The sequence below is a fragment of the Ictalurus punctatus genome, chromosome 12 (genome assembly GCF_001660625.3).
Source record: "Ictalurus punctatus breed USDA103 chromosome 12, Coco_2.0, whole genome shotgun sequence".
Taxonomy (NCBI): Eukaryota; Metazoa; Chordata; class Actinopteri; order Siluriformes; family Ictaluridae; genus Ictalurus; species Ictalurus punctatus.
The window spans coordinates 18,162,956-18,181,210 of record NC_030427.2 but is presented as its reverse complement, the minus strand read 5'-3'; the positions used below and the strand labels follow the sequence as shown (position 1 = coordinate 18,181,210).

General features: G+C 41.1%; 1 protein-coding gene and 6 non-coding genes across 8 annotated transcripts in view; 4 read left to right on the top strand and 3 right to left on the bottom strand.

The window, feature by feature from the left end:
* Positions 1-1,614, top strand: part of cgnb (cingulin b) — a 49,848-nt gene extending 48,234 nt beyond the window's left edge. For both annotated transcript variants that reach the window (XM_017481726.3, XM_017481725.3), the window contains one exon: positions 1,142-1,614. In XM_017481726.3, the coding sequence (XP_017337215.1) occupies positions 1,142-1,274 (133 nt within the window). In that variant the 3' untranslated portion in view covers positions 1,275-1,614. The remainder of the gene's footprint in view (positions 1-1,141) is intronic.
* A 9,909-nt stretch (positions 1,615-11,523) lies between these two features.
* Positions 11,524-11,595, top strand: trnae-cuc (transfer RNA glutamic acid (anticodon CUC)). The gene has a single exon. It is a non-coding gene; the product is annotated as a tRNA-Glu (tRNA).
* Positions 11,596-11,665: 70 nt separating this feature from the next.
* On the bottom strand, positions 11,666-11,753 carry trnay-gua (transfer RNA tyrosine (anticodon GUA)). The gene is given in 2 exon segments: positions 11,666-11,701; positions 11,717-11,753. It is a non-coding gene; the product is annotated as a tRNA-Tyr (tRNA).
* A 2,079-nt stretch (positions 11,754-13,832) lies between these two features.
* trnae-cuc (transfer RNA glutamic acid (anticodon CUC)) lies at positions 13,833-13,904 on the top strand. Its single transcript has one exon. It is a non-coding gene; the product is annotated as a tRNA-Glu (tRNA).
* Positions 13,905-13,974: 70 nt separating this feature from the next.
* trnay-gua (transfer RNA tyrosine (anticodon GUA)) lies at positions 13,975-14,062 on the bottom strand. Its single transcript is given in 2 exon segments — positions 13,975-14,010; positions 14,026-14,062. It is a non-coding gene; the product is annotated as a tRNA-Tyr (tRNA).
* A 2,732-nt stretch (positions 14,063-16,794) lies between these two features.
* Positions 16,795-16,866, top strand: trnae-cuc (transfer RNA glutamic acid (anticodon CUC)). The gene has a single exon. It is a non-coding gene; the product is annotated as a tRNA-Glu (tRNA).
* Positions 16,867-16,936: 70 nt separating this feature from the next.
* On the bottom strand, positions 16,937-17,024 carry trnay-gua (transfer RNA tyrosine (anticodon GUA)). The gene is given in 2 exon segments: positions 16,937-16,972; positions 16,988-17,024. It is a non-coding gene; the product is annotated as a tRNA-Tyr (tRNA).
* Positions 17,025-18,255: the final 1,231 nt, after the last annotated feature.

Below are 18,255 nucleotides of genomic sequence, written 5' to 3'. Positions count from 1 at the left end.
ATGTTCTTGTAACTTGGAGCTCATATATAGACATTTACACGCCTTGTTTTCCTGCCCAGCATAAGAGGGTGTTAGTGTTTCATTTTCAACCCCTTTACTGGTAATAATAAAAATCGACGTATATCCATTTCTTCCCCCTCACGCTAACTGACTGTGTGAGCTAGCGTTTGGCAGAATTGAGAGCTGTCAGCCAATAAGACACACAAGTATTTCCATGTGTTTTCCTGTAAACCCTGTCTGACTGGTATCACCTCACACTCTGTTCACTGAAGATAGAAAACTACAACACTGACGTTTAGTTACATAGTGAGAAACCACTCCAAGTGGAGAATTATTCGGGGCTAAAGAAAAAATCTTCTGGTTTACAACCCCAAATGCCCAGGCCAGGTTACGCCCCTGAATACCTACCTGTACTTTTGTTTTTGCGTCTCTCCAAGCTTGATAACATAATGTCCACTCGATGAAATTACACACTACATCCAATGTCCAGGAGCACTGAAATTCTTTTAATCGCTAATTTCACCAGAAACGGTTAGAAACTGACTGTCATAAAAACAAGCCCAATCACAAGACATTTGGTAGGAGAGCACCCGGGGTGGCCCACTAGATTTCAGTGGGGGTCGGTGCCACCCGTGGCTGCCATGTAGCGCTGCCCCTGGTCCTGAGAATACCACTTGTTTTTATTCATTGATTTTCTATCATCAAGGACAAGAAGTTTATTTTGCTTTACTGAAAGAAAATCAAGAGCTGACATGAGCCTGCAAAATTATCACTTAAATTTTACAGTCTGCTTTAGATGCCATGACTTTCTGTTATTGAGTCAGGCTTATATAGACATTTGAGTTTCTGAGTGGTAATTACAGCATTGTAGGGGAGTTAATGTACGTTCACCTCGAATTTATGATATTTCTGACAGGACTTTAAAAAAAAACAAAAAACTTTTTAACTTTTATTTTAGCTCCGTTCCAGAATAAATGTGCCATTCTTTTCCTTCACTGCCCCTCTGTGTGTTTGATTTTGAAACAAATTCTAATAATAAACTTGGATTTATGTCAAGATGGAGTGCCATTGTGAAACTAATCCCAGTCTTTTGGCCAGTAGTCAGACTGTGTAACTGTTGTGATTGTGACATGTTTGTCAGGAGGAAAATTCAGCAGACACGGCGTCCCATGCTGGGATCCACTCTGAGCTCAGAGGAAGATGATGGATGCTTTGATTCTAGCAGCATCGCATCCATCCTGACAGAGTCACAGTTACAGACCACCACCTGCTGAAGAGAGAGTGAAGAGAGCAGACTGTAAAACATGAGAATGGTGTTTATATCTCTGTTTCCTCTGGAAAAATAATCAAATAAATAAACCATATCAGCTAATGAATGCCTTAATTCTGAAAGGAAAACATAAAAGTGCCTGAAAGTTCTAGTTTGACGAAGTTGTTAAGTGACGAGAAGGGGAAACTCTTTGGGTTTAAACCCTTATAAATCATTCTTTTTTTAAAATGAAAAGTTAAAGACTTCGTTTCATCCAGAAATCTGTACTGTCCTTTTTACTGTACAACTGCCTATATGTGTGCATATATAACTTGAGAAGTTATATAAAGATTCTTTCCAATTCATGTTCATGTGTTTCTTTTGAATTAATTTGAAATGGAAACGGTTTTTAATACATTGTTAACGGGTTTAGCTTTAAGTTCTCTGCTTTATCTTTTTCTGACTTGATTTCTGACATTGGTGCCAGAGTGTGTTTCAGAGTAAAGTTACACTCCCCTGCTTCAAGTGATTTTCATCATCCTCAATAACCATATCACCAATTCCCATAACAGTTCCACTGACCATACCAGCGTTCTCCATGACACTTTCAGTATCCTCCCTAATCATTTCACTGCTCTCCTCATTTTCTGCACTTAAACCATCGTTCTTGATCACCACACTATTATTCTCAATTAGAATAGCACCTGATCCATTTCCCTCTACCACGTCACCACTCTGTATACCCACTCCACCACATTCCTCAATTATACTGTCCTCCAGCTGTGAAGCCTGGAGCTCAGCAGAGTCTGCTTCACACACAGGTTCAGGTTCATTATTTTCTCCTGCCTGTACATCCTCAGTACTACTCTCAGCAGCAACAGCAGGTTGATCAATAGCCACACACCCTGTACTGACCCTGGTCTGCCCTGTGTTCTCCCTCCATGCTGCCGGCTTCTCCTTCACCCTCACACCGCTCGGTCCTGCTTCCTCACTAGCCTGTGCTTAGTGTGGGCAGCTAAGCCTTTTGTGACCAATGTCTCCATATTCAAAGCATTTCATGTTCCCCGTGCTTGCATACAGCATGTAGGATTTACCTTCATGTGTAATTCTGAAGGAGATCTCTAATGAGGGCTCCTTCAGAAACATCAGCACGTGCAGCATGAAAGACATGACGTGCTTCAGCTCCAGGTGTTTACTCTTTAACGACACCATTTTAATGCCTTTTGCTAACTTTCCAAAATGAGAAAGTTTTGCGCTCTATAGCTTTATTAGCTATAAGCGGTGGGACATTTGAGATTGTAACTTGATCACCAACCTGTCCTGATGGATGATGGGAATGTTACACTGAACTGCTGGCTTGTATCTGCCTGATTTTATGCATCACTCTCCTGCCACACAATTGGATAATTAGATAATCGCATGAATGAGTAATTGTCCAGGTGTTCCTAATAAAGTGCTTAGTGAGTGTATAATAACATAAGTAATAACAGGAACTAACTTCTCTCTTGGACGTTCCATTAAATCTTAACTATAAACTGTTAAAATATGGATCGACTTCACGCCCTGTCATGCTTCCCCTTACTTATTTAAGTTAAATAATTCTTTATTCTTTATTTTACTGCATAAATGATACAAAAAGTCACTGGAAATAGATACTGGAACTGTCAAGTTGATTTTACTGCTTTTAATGTAAACTAATTATAGTGCTCAATGTAGTAATGTTTTAATAGTAATGTTATCTGGGGCAAGGTGGCCCAGCATTGCACAACACAACGAAATTTAAAAAGAAAGCACAACAGAAATGATCCCGACCACGAGGGGGCAGTGTCAGCATGGGTGAAAAACAGATATTTCTGGTGGTATGTTACTTCATTAATTGACTTATTACATACATTAACTTGCACAGAGAATCTCTTGTCATGTCCCGAAGTCTGCTTCCCATGATTCCTTGCTTGGTCACACACCTATTTTCACAGTGATCAAAAATATTGGAACATGTGACTGACAGATGTTTCTTTTTGCCCACGTGTATACTGTTAGATTGATTGTTTAAACAATTAATAACTCTGAATGTCTCATCTTTGTTTTGGCCCTGGATTTGTGCATTTGTTGTTAAAAAGAATAAAACATGAAGACCATAAACAACAGCAGCTTATGAAAGAGCATTGTGAGAGCAGTGAAGGAAACCACAAAAACAACAGTTAGTGGCATCACCAACAACCTTCACAGGGCAGGGGTGAAGGTACCACAATCCACCATTCAAAGAAGACTTAAGAGTAGAAATAAAATTATGGAAAGGCCGAAGTGTGGAGAAAGGTCTGCTCATGATCCAAAACATACATTACTTTGAAAACAGCACTGATTTCAAACGAAAACACCATAAAACAAAGGAAACCTGAGTAAATACACAATATAGTTTTTATTTTTTTATTCGTTTTATTGAAGCAAAAAAAAGTTATCCAACAACTATCACCAATGAGAAAAACTAATTGCCCCCTTAAACTTTGTGCTACCTTTAACAGCAATAACTGCAACCAAACACTTCTGATAACTGGAGATCAGTCTTTCACTTACTTCTAGGACTAGGACTTACTCCTATGCTTTGGATCATTGTGTTGCTGCATAATCCAGTTGCGCTTGAGTTTCATCTTATGGACATTTTCCTTTATGATTTTCTGGTACATAGCAGAATTCATGTTTCACTCAATTATTGCAAGTTGCCCAGGCCATGAAGCAACAAAGCATCCCCACACCATCACACTTACACCACCATGCTTGACTGTAGGTATGATGTTCTTTTTGTGGAATTCTGTGTTAGGTTTACGCCAGATGTAACAGGACCCCTGTCTTACAAACAGTTCCACTCTCGATTCATCAATCCACAGACTTTCTTCTAAAAGGTTTGGGGATCATCAAGGTGTGTTTTGGCAAAATTCAGATGAGCCTTAATGTTCTTCTGGGTTAGCAGTAGTTTTCACCTCGACACACTTCCATGGATGCCATTTTTTGCCCAGTGTCTTTCTGATAGTGGAGTCATCAACAGTGACGTTTATTGATATAAGAGAGGCCTGTAGGTCCTTTGATGTTGTCCTTGGGTTTTTTGTGACTTGCTGGATGAGTAGTTGCTGTGATCTTGGAAGGTCGGCCACTTCTGTGAAGGTTCGCTACTGTGCCGAGTTTTTCCATTTCCAAAATGGAAAAACATTTGATAATGGCTCTTACTGTGGTCCTTTGGAGTCCCAGAACTTTGAAATATCTTTCTAACACTTCCCTGACTGAAGTCAATCATCTTCTTCCTCACAATTTCTGGAATTTCTTTCAACTTTGGCATAGTGTGTTACTGGGTAAGACCTTTTAACCAACTTCATGCTGTTAAAAAAGTTCTATTTAAGTGTTGATTTAATTGAACAGGGTTTGCAGTAATCAGGCCTGGTTGCCTCTAGTCCAACTGAACCCCATAGATGCTTTGTAACTTGGTAGGTGTCAATGTGATCCCAGAGGAGAGCCAATTATAACAATATAAGCCCTTTGATTTGGTGATAGTGAGATATCATGGTTTTTGTTCCACAGACATCAGCAAGCAGGCATGAGACAGATCTATCTTGATAGCATATTTAGCGGAAGCACCTGCCTCCAGAAAGGGAAGCAAAGATCATTAATATGGGAGATTGGATAATGAAGAGAAGGGTTGACCATCACTTTAAAGGCACTACAAATCCTCACATGACCATTGTTTTTAATTGCACTACTGGAGTGGCCCAGTCATTGAAAGTCACAGGAGAATTTACTCCTACCTCTTTCTGTCAGTCTGTCTCAGCTTCTACCTTGGCTCTTAGTGCATAGAGTACCACATGTATCTGCTAAAAATGTGATGCTGTGCTTTCAGGATTACAATGGCTTCAATGCTCTTCAGCAAGCCCAGTTTCTTCTTAAAGACACTTATGCCTCTCTAGCACATTTTCCAGTATGTCTTTACTGGTTCTGTACACCATTTTGATTTCACGCAAATCCAGTTTAATCACATGCCGACTAGTTCAACAAAGAGACTTCATGTTAATACCATAATGAACTTTCTTTTACTTTCACACTATCCATTGTTACCCAGATGAGGATGGGTTCCCTTCTGAGTCTGGTTCCTCTCAAGGTTTCTTCCTCATATCATCTTACGGAGTTTTTCCTGGCCACCCTTGCCCCCGGCTTGCTCAATAGGGATTAATTCACACACTTAAAATCTGTATCCTGTGTTTATATGTTTCTGTAAAGCTGCTTTGAGACATGTCCATTGTTAAAAGCACTATACAAATAAAATTGAATTGAATTGAATTGTTGATGGCTTATCAAGATAAGTTATTGGAGGAGCTTGACACTCAGCTGGATGCTGGTAATCAAAACCTGGCAGTCTGGGAAGAGATCTGTAACATAACAGACCTCAATCTACACACCTCCTGTGGTGTGGTGCAATGCAGCAGCTGTACTATGGCTCTTGTTGCAGGTGAGAGGTCGTTTAGGTGTAATCTCTTGAGCATCGCGGACAGGGAGAAGTTAGATTTTCTTGACACTCCCGTAGATTCGAATGGGTTGTTCTGCCCGGCTATTGCGGCAATGAGACAGAGGTTCAACCTTCAGAAAAAGGAAGGCGAGGCATTTGACATCTCTCTGCCATGTAAAAGAGCACCACATCATCATGTTCCCCTATGGCCTGTTCCTCCGACGCAGAACAGGAGGTTTTTGAACGCGTCCACGACTGCAAAACCCCAGAGCACAGAGCAGGTGGCTTGCCCCCTGCTGTTTTGAACGCTAAGCCATGGAGAAAGCAGTCATTCACGGTGGCAGCTGCAAAGTTTAGGTCCGCTAAACCTTCCAACAAAAAGAAGAGGGATACCTAGGATGCAATCTCTTCATGGGAGGGACAGATAACACCTAGAGTTTTCTGTGATGTCCTCTCCTGAGTCCACCAGGTCTGTTCCACCACCCGCAAAAAAGCGGAGGATGTGTAGTTTGGTTTGAAAAAAATGGTTCTAAATTGTGTTCAGGCAAGTTCAGCTCCCCCTCAATACACAATCAGTCACGTGCAGGGGAGGCTGTGTCATCATGAAATGTAAAAAACAAATAATGAGTTAAAAATAAATAAATAAATATTTGTCCACTGATCTGTGATAGAAATGTAATTGTTGTATGATTCCAATCAATCCAATCATTTTTACAGTCAATATTGCTGAATTTGTGCATTTTCCTGTTCAAATACGGGGGAAAGACGCAAATGGGAGGCAGCGACGATCTGAGCCTCCTCTCGGATTGCGCAATCCCTCACAATCTGGATTGAGCTGCTCATTTTTTTTGTTTTGCTCAACTTGAGCACGTGCAATTGATCTCTCTGTATGTCACCAATGTAATGTTTGTACACACTTTTATTATATGTCCTCACATTCCATAGTCTAGGTCATGTATTTCACGTATGTGTATAATTTATTAGTCTTGTTGATCTGATATAACGCTGCAGTGAAAAAGCAGGAGGGAGGCAGCCAGTACCTCTGCCTCACTGAAGGGGGCGTGTGTGAGCATACGGGCTTGTTCTGCAATTGTTCTTCTTCACGTATTACAGACAAATGGCATTGTGGGTAATATGTTAGCGAAAAAAAAGTCAAGTAGAGTAAGCTAAGTGCACCGCATCAGCCCGTATATATATATATATATATATATATATATATATATATATATATATATATATATATATATATATATATAATCCAAAAAAAAATTTCAAAACTGGAAGTGATAAATAATGGAAGACCGATGCCTGAGCTAAAAGATTTGCTTCAAACGACGGGACAGAAGATAACGCGCTCTTTTCAAACGGAGTGGTTCACCGGTAGACTGGCTGTGTGGTTGTGCCTCGAAAAACCGCCTTTTCTGCTTTCCCTTCCTTTTGTTCTCAACGAGTGACAAAGTCTGGACTACAACGGGATTTGGTGACTTGAAAAATATACCAAGAGGCCTCAGCAGACATGAAAGTTCACCTACTCACATTCAAAGCCAAATTGCTTTAAAAACTTTTAGAAGCGCAAGGATAGATTTGGCTTTGAACCAACAGCGGAGACTAAATATGATCATCCATAATGCTAAGGTAAAGGAAAACCGAGAGATTTTAAAAGACTTCATTAATGCAACTTGCTTCTTATCCAATTAGCATTTCGTGCTAACGATGAGAATACGAGCTCTTCTAATCGTGGCAGCTATGTAGAACTATTATATGCTTTTGCTGAGAAAGATGATGGGTTAGCTAGTCTTTTGGAGATATCCACTGTGTTTTCTGGCTTATCAAACAGAATTCAGAACGATTTAATTGAAGCAATAAGTGATGTGATTAGAAATGATATATAAAAAAGGAGATTAATGCAGCCCTATTTGTTGCTGTAGAGGTAGACAAGACAACGGATGTCACAAACAAAGCCCAGATCTGTCATTTTATGTTATGTGGCTCAAAGTGAGGAGGCCTGTGAAGTGAGGGAGGCGTTTTTGGGATTTGATGATGTGAGTAAACAGACAAAGGTAAGACCATGCATACACTGCTATCTATAGTCCACGACAAAAATAAAAGACCAGCCCTTTTTTAATAATTTTATATATATATCTCACAAGATAAGAAAAAAGTAAGTTATTTTAAAGTATAAAACTACATTTGTCTTTTTTTGTTGTGGACTGTATATACTTTCATTTTTATTGAATGAGTATGAATTGTGGAATTGTGATGGCAAATTTAGAACACATGGAGGGTGCAGAGCAAATGCGTTCTCTCTGAGCCGCTATAAATTTAACATTCTTCTTTGGCCAAATATGTACCTTACCTATGTGTGTGTGTAAAGAATGCTGATATGGGATATGAAACATAACTAGTGGTCAATCTGCAAGCAGCCAGTTGAATGGTGAATTTATGCTACTCTGTTAAATTCATATATTTGTAAATCTGACTGTGGAAGAGTCAGTGCCTCCCCAGCCACGAACCTCACCGCACGTCACTGCACACAATGTTCCGTGGATTGCTGACAGTAATACCACAAGTTCAAGTGCAGGAAACTAAGCCACCAAAAAAATGTGGTCTGATGGGTACAAGCTCAAGTTTATTGTTACAAAGCACTTCAGCCCCTGGGTTCAAAGCAAATAAAAAATTCTCTGTCGCATCCAGGCTCAGTGCTGAGGGTGCAGGGGGACAAAAAAAAAAAAAAAATCAGTCTATATATACGTCATCAGCTGGCTTATTTGGCCGTCAATTTTACAGCTCTGCTGGGACGTCTCTGCCGTTCACCTTGTATCCACAGGGTTTCCTTATTCTTCTGCTTATCGTATCATTCCATCAGTGACCTATGTTCATGCTTCCGCTCAAAATGAAGCTCAACTTCTTCCATAACTTCTGTGGAGGGCCCGTTTATTCCTTCTTCTGATGATGATACTAGCTTTGCTACAAACACATCATATGACCTATCACCTACAAATTATTCTCCTACAAGACCTATTCCCTCCCCAGAATATGTGTATGATAGTGATTCTCAATAAACTACATACTCTGTTACCCCCGTGTTTTCCTGTGTCTTAAATTTGTTCCCACATTCCACCCTTTGAGGATCTCTGTTGTGGATAAAAATGACATGAAAGAAACATATGGGAGACTTAGTATGAGTAAAATGTAATTTTATTGGTAATTCACAGGACTGGTGGGTGCGTAGTCTGGAGGAGAGTGGGAGGGGGAAGAAAATGGGGTGCGTCCTGGGGACATGGGAAAGTCAGCAAAGGTGAAGTGAGGGGACCACTGAGAGTAGGGCGGACTGGTAGGTGAGAAGAGGGACGAATGGTCGGGGCCCGGATCAGAGAAGAGGACATCTCCCTCAGACTGAAAGCTGGAGGGGGGTTCTGGCTGTGTAGAGGTGTCAACACACACGTTCACAGGGCAGATTCTGTATTGGGGGGGGGAACCCCGCATTTCCATTTCTAGAGGGGGTGCTGCGAAGATAGTTAAGTAGCACCATGATATCAGCAGTGAGATGCACAAGCTGATAATGAGTGTCCAGATCCAGATCCAGTAAAGGGGAGAGGAAGGACTGACGATGGGTACCTAGACACACAGAAGCGGTTTTAGGCGGATATTGACAAATTGGATTTACACTTTAAACTTTAAGAGTACTACACTATGGTTTACTAGTTGAAGAATCAAAAAGAAGTATAAGAGCTGAGTAGTACTGACACACACACACTCACACTCACTCTCGCACAGTCAAGGACGGGCATGTAGACATAACGCACACACACATAAATAGCTTTATAAGAATAATGAAAAGGAGTATTAAGATATTACAAGACATTACAATATCTTATAATAATAGAAAAACCCTTTATAAAATACAGAATAGCACGATATGCAGAACAGTAGAAGGGTAATATAATGATATTATGAAGTAGGAAATACAGTAAACCGTTCTTCAAGCAGTATAACCATATATAAAATAGAGATATAGAGCAAATATGAAAAATTATAAACTAGAAATACAGAAAAATATAACTTACTCATAATTCAGATGGTGAAGATTCTTGTCTCGTAAGGAAGGCCTTAATTTTAAGAGAAAACCATGAGGAGCCATTTATAAGGGCAGCTGAGTCAAGGCCCCCCCCCCCGCACGAGATAATAGTAAGACCAAGGTCACTCTAGATTGTTTTGTCTCTCCACTTTTGATTCTATGGGTAATTTGAAATCCCTTGGTTTTGATTCTATGTGTAATTTGAAAACCCCTGGTTTTGATTCTATGTGTAAGTGGAATAGCCCTTTTCTTGAACATAATAGTAAGGTAGATGAGCTCTTTTTTAACCCTATTGGTATTGATATCATAGTCTTCTTGAAACATATGGGTTATTTACTGTGTAAATACAGTATAAATACTGGAGCTTAGGCTCAGGGTATCAGATCACTTCTGAGAATTCTCATCGGTGTGGATCTTGTGTGGTGGAACGGAACCAATAAAGCTGGACCCTTGCTTCTTCTCACTCACGGCTGGTGTCTTTTCTCTATCTCCAACTGGGCTCAGAGGTAGATGTGAGTATTGGCTTCTAAGTTGAATTTTAAGTGTTTTTGGGTAATAGGCTAAATTTGAGCCAGCATCTCTAACCCTCACTCTTCTCTTAATTTAAGGGATACCTATGTATAAATAATGCCTTTTTCACCCTTTGGCCATCATGCGTCAACTGTCTTATTGTTACTGTTATATACCCTGCGTGCCGTCTGTCCAATCTCTCCAGCCCTATATCGTTCACTGCAGCTGAGACCTCTACAATTGCCTGACCTGGGTGTCTCTCGAACAAATTTCCAAAGTGCCAACCGTCTTTACAAGCCTTACCCGGAATGGAGCATAAGACAAGGCTTAAGTGCAACTCCTTGGCCAAGTGTCTTTTCAAGCCATTTCTAACCCTAACCCTAAGCCATACATGATGTGAAAGAAAACGTGATTCCTCAGACCAAGCCGCCTTCTTATTGCTCAAGGGCGCAACGGTTAATACACGTGATTTATCACTTGACGTAAAACACAGTTACAAAACATGTAACTCAACGGCGCTACGCCACTCACTAGCGGTAGCAGTCCAGAATTCCATGAAATATCCCGTTTTACCATTAAATACATTTCTAGTATGTTAACAGTGATAATACACTTTAGTCGTTAGCTTACGTTTAGCGTGAATGGCTGAGAGGCGGGCCTAACCATTCTATTGGCTGGCATGTAGTAACACTCAACCTTACAGGCCAATGTCCCAATAGCAAGGTGCCCTCTTATTGGATGATATCAAGGTTTACAAAAAAATCCCTTTTAGTTCACAAGCGATCTTTTCAGCACAACGCGCTTTTATATAGTTATCACATGAAATGTATAATCACTTGTACATAACATTTATTGCATATTTATTTCACTCAGGACTTATTTATTTTAACTTATTGCCTATTTACCTCTGGGATTCACTATTTTTTCTGGATCCTATGAAGGTGTTTGTCCATCTTTATATTCTCATGTTTCTGCCCCTCTTCAATACATTTCCTTGGCCAAGCGTCTTTTCGAGCCTTTTCTAACCCTAACCCTAAGCCATACATGATGTGAAAGAAATCGTGATTCCTCAGACCAAGCCGCCTTCTTATTGCTCCATGGTCCTGTGCTGATGCTCATGTGCCCTTTGTAGGGTCTTTTGCTGGTCAACAGGGGCCAGCATAGCCAGTGTAGAGGCCACGGTGTTCTTGAGGCTCGTCCCTGGTCGTCTAGTGGTTAGGATTCGGCGCTCTCACCGCCGCGGCCGGGGTTCGATTCCCGGTCAGGGAACGGTGTTTTATTCACCTGGGGCCAAATAAACATTTAAAAAGAAAAAAGCCGCCTGGCATACAGAAAGCCGTCCTTCGAGCCGGAGTCGAACCAGCGACCTAAGGATGCCCACTACAAGTACCTACAGTCCTCCGCTCTACCAACTGAGCTATCGAAGGTAAGGCAGAAGCCATCCTTGATAAGTGAGCTAGCAAACGAGACCAATTTTCTTTTCGAACTTGCTCTTCACAAGCAACGCGGCAAACTGTTTTGAGGAAACACTAGACTATTTTTTCTGGAGCCTATAAACGTGTTTGTCCATCTATACATTCTCATGTTTCAGTACATTTACTTCAAGTAAGCAAACAGAGCATTTACAGGTTTACATGTACACATTCGGATGACTTCCTTTACGTCAAAGCACTTCCCTAGCGTGGAAGATTTGTTTGGCACGAGCCTGTTTGATGAATGCCAAGGTGCTTTCTTGCTCATCTGTGTAGAGTTTTCTCTGCATTAAGACACAGGTTCATAGCAGGCTTCAACTTGCACAGGTAAAACCCCAGGGCAGTTCAAGTCCAGTGCCATATTCTCTTGGCCATCGCAGGAATGGAGCATGAGACAAGGCTTAAGTGCAGTTTCCTGGCTCCTTTACGGTTTGATCGTTTATGTTTCCATCATTTCCAAAGTGCCAACCGTCTTTACAAGCCTTACCCGGAATGGAGCTTAAGGCAAGGCTTAAGCGCAACTCCTTGGCCAAGCGTCTTTTCGAGCCTTTTCGAACCCTAACCCTAAGCCATACATGATGTGAAAGAAAACGTGATTCCTCAGACCAAGCCGCCTTCTTATTGCTCAAGGGCGCAACGGTTAATAGACGTGATTTATCACTTGACGTAAAACACAGTTACAAAACATGTAACTCAACGGCGCTACGCCACTCACTAGCGGTAGCAGTCCAGAATTCCATGAAATATCCCGTTTTACCATTAATTACATTTCTAGTATGTTAACAGTGATAATACACTTTAGTCGTTAGCTTACGTTTAGCGTGAATGGCTGAGAGGCGGGCCTAACCATTCTATTGGCTGGCATGTAGTAACACTCAACCTTACAGGCCAATGTCCCAATAGCAAGGTGCCCTCTTATTGGATGATATCAAGGTTTACAAAAAAATCCCTTTTAGTTCACAAGCGATCTTTTCAGCACAACGCGCTTTTATATAGTTATCACATGAAATGTATAATCACTTGTACATAACATTTATTGCATATTTATTTCACTCAGGACTTATTTATTTTAACTTATTGCCTATTTACCTCTGGGATTCACTATTTTTTCTGGAGCCTATGAAGGTGTTTGTCCATCTTTATATTCTCATGTTTCTGCCCCTCTTCAATACATTTCCTTGGCCAAGCGTCTTTTCGAGCCTTTTCTAACCCTAACCCTAAGCCATACATGATGTGAAAGAAATCGTGATTCCTCAGACCAAGCCGCCTTCTTATTGCTCAAGGGCGCAACGGTTAATAGACGTGATTTATCACTTGACGTAAAACACAGTTACAAAACATGTAACTCAACGGCGCTACGCCACTCACTAGCGGTAGCAGTCCAGAATTCCATGAAATATCCCGTTTTACCATTAAATACATTTCTAGTATGTTAACAGTGATAATACACTTTAGTCGTTAGCTTACGTTTAGCGTGAATGGCTGAGAGGCGGGCCTAACCATTCTATTGGCTGGCATGTAGTAACACTCAACCTTACAGGCCAATGTCCCAATAGCAAGGTGCCCTCTTATTGGATGATATCAAGGTTTACAAAAAAATCCCTTTTAGTTCACAAGCGATCTTTTCAGCACAACGCGCTTTTATATAGTTATCACATGAAATGTATAATCACTTGTACATAACATTTATTGCATATTTATTTCACTCAGGACTTATTTATTTTAACTTATTGCCTATTTACCTCTGGGATTCACTATTTTTTCTGGAGCCTATGAAGGTGTTTGTCCATCTTTATATTCTCATGTTTCTGCCCCTCTTCAATACATTTCCTTGGCCAAGCGTCTTTTCGAGCCTTTTCTAACCCTAACCCTAAGCCATACATGATGTGAAAGAAATCGTGATTCCTCAGACCAAGCCGCCTTCTTATTGCTCCATGGTCCTGTGCTGATGCTCATGTGCCCTTTGTAGGGTCTTTTGCTGGTCAACAGGGGCCAGCATAGCCAGTGTAGAGGCCACGGTGTTCTTGAGGCTCGTCCCTGGTCGTCTAGTGGTTAGGATTCGGTGCTCTCACCGCCGCGGCCCGGGTTCGATTCCCGGTCAGGGAACGGTGTTTTATTCACCTGGGGCCAAATAAACATTTAAAAAGAAAAAAGCCGCCTGGCATACAGAAAGCCGTCCTTCGAGCCGGAGTCGAACCAGCGACCTAAGGATGCCCACTACAAGTACCTACAGTCCTCCGCTCTACCAACTGAGCTATCGAAGGTAAGGCAGAAGACATCCTTGATAAGTGAGCTAGCAAACGAGACCAATTTTCTTTTCGAACTTGCTCTTCACAAGCAACGCGGCAAACTGTTTTGAGGAAACACTAGACTATTTTTTCTGGAGCCTATAAACGTGTTTGTCCATCTATACATTCTCATGTTTCAGTACATTTACTTCAAGTAAGCAAACAGAGCATTTACAGGTTTACATGTACACATTCGGATGACTTCCTTTACGTCAAAGCACTTCCCTAGCGTGGAAGATTTGTTTGGCACGAGCCTGTTTGATGAATGCCAAGGTGCTTTCTTGCTCATCTGTGTAGAGTTTTCTCTGCATTAAGACACAGGTTCATAGCAGGCTTCAACTTGCACAGGTAAAACCCCAGGGCAGTTCAAGTCCAGTGCCATATTCTCTTGGCCATCGCAGGAATGGAGCATGAGACAAGGCTTAAGTGCAGTTTCCTGGCTCCTTTACGGTTTGATCGTTTATGTTTCCATCATTTCCAAAGTGCCAACCGTCTTTACAAGCCTTACCCGGAATGGAGCTTAAGGCAAGGCTTAAGCGCAACTCCTTGGCCAAGCGTCTTTTCGAGCCTTTTCGAACCCTAACCCTAAGCCATACATGATGTGAAAGAAATCGTGATTCCTCAGACCAAGCCGCCTTCTTATTGCTCAAGGGCGCAACGGTTAATAGACGTGATTTATCACTTGACGTAAAACACAGTTACAAAACATGTAACTCAACGGCGCTACGCCACTCACTAGCGGTAGCAGTCCAGAATTCCATGAAATATCCCGTTTTACCATTAAATACATTTCTAGTATGTTAACAGTGATAATACACTTTAGTCGTTAGCTTACGTTTAGCGTGAATGGCTGAGAGGCGGGCCTAACCATTCTATTGGCTGGCATGTAGTAACACTCAACCTTACAGGCCAATGTCCCAATAGCAAGGTGCCCTCTTATTGGATGATATCAAGGTTTACAAAAAAATCCCTTTTAGTTCACAAGCGATCTTTTCAGCACAACGCGCTTTTATATAGTTATCACATGAAATGTATAATCACTTGTACATAACATTTATTGCATATTTATTTCACTCAGGACTTATTTATTTTAACTTATTGCCTATTTACCTCTGGGATTCACTATTTTTTCTGGATCCTATGAAGGTGTTTGTCCATCTTTATATTCTCATGTTTCTGCCCCTCTTCAATACATTTCCTTGGCCAAGCGTCTTTTCGAGCCTTTTCGAACCCTAACCCTAAGCCTTACATGATGTGAAAGAAAACGTGATTCCTCAGACCAAGCCGCCTTCTTATTGCTCAAGGGCGCAACGGTTAATAGACGTGATTTATCACTTGACGTAAAACACAGTTACAAAACATGTAACTCAACGGCGCTACGCCACTCACTAGCGGTAGCAGTCCAGAATTCCATGAAATATCCCGTTTTACCATTAAATACATTTCTAGTATGTTAACAGTGATAATACACTTTAGTCGTTAGCTTACGTTTAGCGTGAATGGCTGAGAGGCGGGCCTAACCATTCTATTGGCTGGCATGTAGTAACACTCAACCTTACAGGCCAATGTCCCAATAGCAAGGTGCCCTCTTATTGGATGATATCAAGGTTTACAAAAAAATCCCTTTTAGTTCACAAGCGATCTTTTCAGCACAACGCGCTTTTATATAGTTATCACATGAAATGTATAATCACTTGTACATAACATTTATTGCATATTTATTTCACTCAGGACTTATTTATTTTAACTTATTGCCTATTTACCTCTGGGATTCACTATTTTTTCTGGAGCCTATGAAGGTGTTTGTCCATCTTTATATTCTCATGTTTCTGCCCCTCTTCAATACATTTCCTTGGCCAAGCGTCTTTTCGAGCCTTTTCTAACCCTAACCCTAAGCCATACATGATGTGAAAGAAAACGTGATTCCTCAGACCAAGCCGCCTTCTTATTGCTCAAGGGCGCAACGGTTAATAGACGTGATTTATCACTTGACGTAAAACACAGTTACAAAACATGTAACTCAACGGCGCTACGCCACTCACTAGCGGTAGCAGTCCAGAATTCCATGAAATATCCCGTTTTACCATTAAATACATTTCTAGTATGTTAACAGTGATAATACACTTTAGTCGTTAGCTTACGTTTAGCGTGAATGGCTGAGAGGCGGGCCTAACCATTCTATTGGCTGGCATGTAGTAACACTCAACCTTACAGGCCAATGTCCCAATAGCAAGGTGCCCTCTTATTGGATGATATCAAGGTTTACAAAAAAATCCCTTTTAGTTCACAAGCGATCTTTTCAGCACAACGCGCTTTTATATAGTTATCACATGAAATGTATAATCACTTGTACATAACATTTATTGCATATTTATTTCACTCAGGACTTATTTATTTTAACTTATTGCCTATTTACCTCTGGGATTCACTATTTTTTCTGGATCCTATGAAGGTGTTTGTCCATCTTTATATTCTCATGTTTCTGCCCCTCTTCAATACATTTCCTTGGCCAAGCGTCTTTTCGAGCCTTTTCTAACCCTAACCCTAAGCCATACATGATGTGAAAGAAATCGTGATTCCTCAGACCAAGCCGCCTTCTTATTGCTCCATGGTCCTGTGCTGATGCTCATGTGCCCTTTGTAGGGTCTTTTGCTGGTCAACAGGGGCCAGCATAGCCAGTGTAGAGGCCACGGTGTTCTTGAGGCTCGTCCCTGGTCGTCTAGTGGTTAGGATTCGGCGCTCTCACCGCCGCGGCCCGGGTTCGATTCCCGGTCAGGGAACGGTGTTTTATTCACCTGGGGCCAAATAAACATTTAAAAAGAAAAAAGCCGCCTGGCATACAGAAAGCCGTCCTTCGAGCCGGAGTCGAACCAGCGACCTAAGGATGCCCACTACAAGTACCTACAGTCCTCCGCTCTACCAACTGAGCTATCGAAGGTAAGGCAGAAGACATCCTTGATAAGTGAGCTAGCAAACGAGACCAATTTTCTTTTCGAACTTGCTCTTCACAAGCAACGTGGCAAACTGTTTTGAGGAAACACTAGACTATTTTTTCTGGAGCCTATAAACGTGTTTGTCCATCTATACATTCTCATGTTTCAGTACATTTACTTCAAGTAAGCAAACAGAGCATTTACAGGTTTACATGTACACATTCGGATGACTTCCTTTACGTCAAAGCACTTCCCTAGCGTGGAAGATTTGTTTGGCACGAGCCTGTTTGATGAATGCCAAGGTGCTTTCTTGCTCATCTGTGTAGAGTTTTCTCTGCATTAAGACACAGGTTCATAGCAGGCTTCAACTTGCACAGGTAAAACCCCAGGGCAGTTCAAGTCCAGTGCCATATTCTCTTGGCCATCGCAGGAATGGAGCATGAGACAAGGCTTAAGTGCAGTTTCCTGGCTCCTTTACGGTTTGATCGTTTATATTTCCATCATTTCCAAAGTGCCAACCGTCTTTACAAGCCTTACCCGGAATGGAGCTTAAGGCAAGGCTTAAGCGCAACTCCTTGGGTTCGATTCCCGGTTAGGGAATTGTGTTTTATTCACCTGTAAAGTCCGCCGCTCTACCAACTGAGCTGTGGATGGTAAGGCAGAATGCATCCTTGATAAGTGAGCTGCCACTAACTTCAATAACATTTGAAGGGAATGACGTACAGTCATATAGCTAACTGTAAAGTGTTCATGTAAGTGTCAGCTATGATGCACAAGTTTTAGATTTTTTGATATTTAATAAAAATAACTATTAAATCATATATAAAATAATCCCATATATTTTATTACTGCATGGGCTCCTAGAGGCTAACTTTGATAAGTGAGCTAGCCAACGAGACCAATTTTCCATTCTCATTTTATTTTTACAAGCAATGCGGCAAAGTGATTTAAGGAAACAGTAGACTATTTTTTCTGGAGCCTATAAACGTGTTTGTCTATGTTACACCCTTCTTCACCATCAACTTTACAATATAATTTATATTTTCTTGTTTCTGCACCTCTTCAACACATCAATTAAGTAATTAGAGCAGTTCAAATCCCGTGCCATGTTCTCTTGGCCATCACTGGAACGGAGCATGAGACACGGCTTAAATGCACTTTCTTAGCCAAGCGTCTTTTCCAGCTTTAGCAGCATTTCCTCGTTAGTATAGTGGACAGTATTTCCGTCTGTCACGA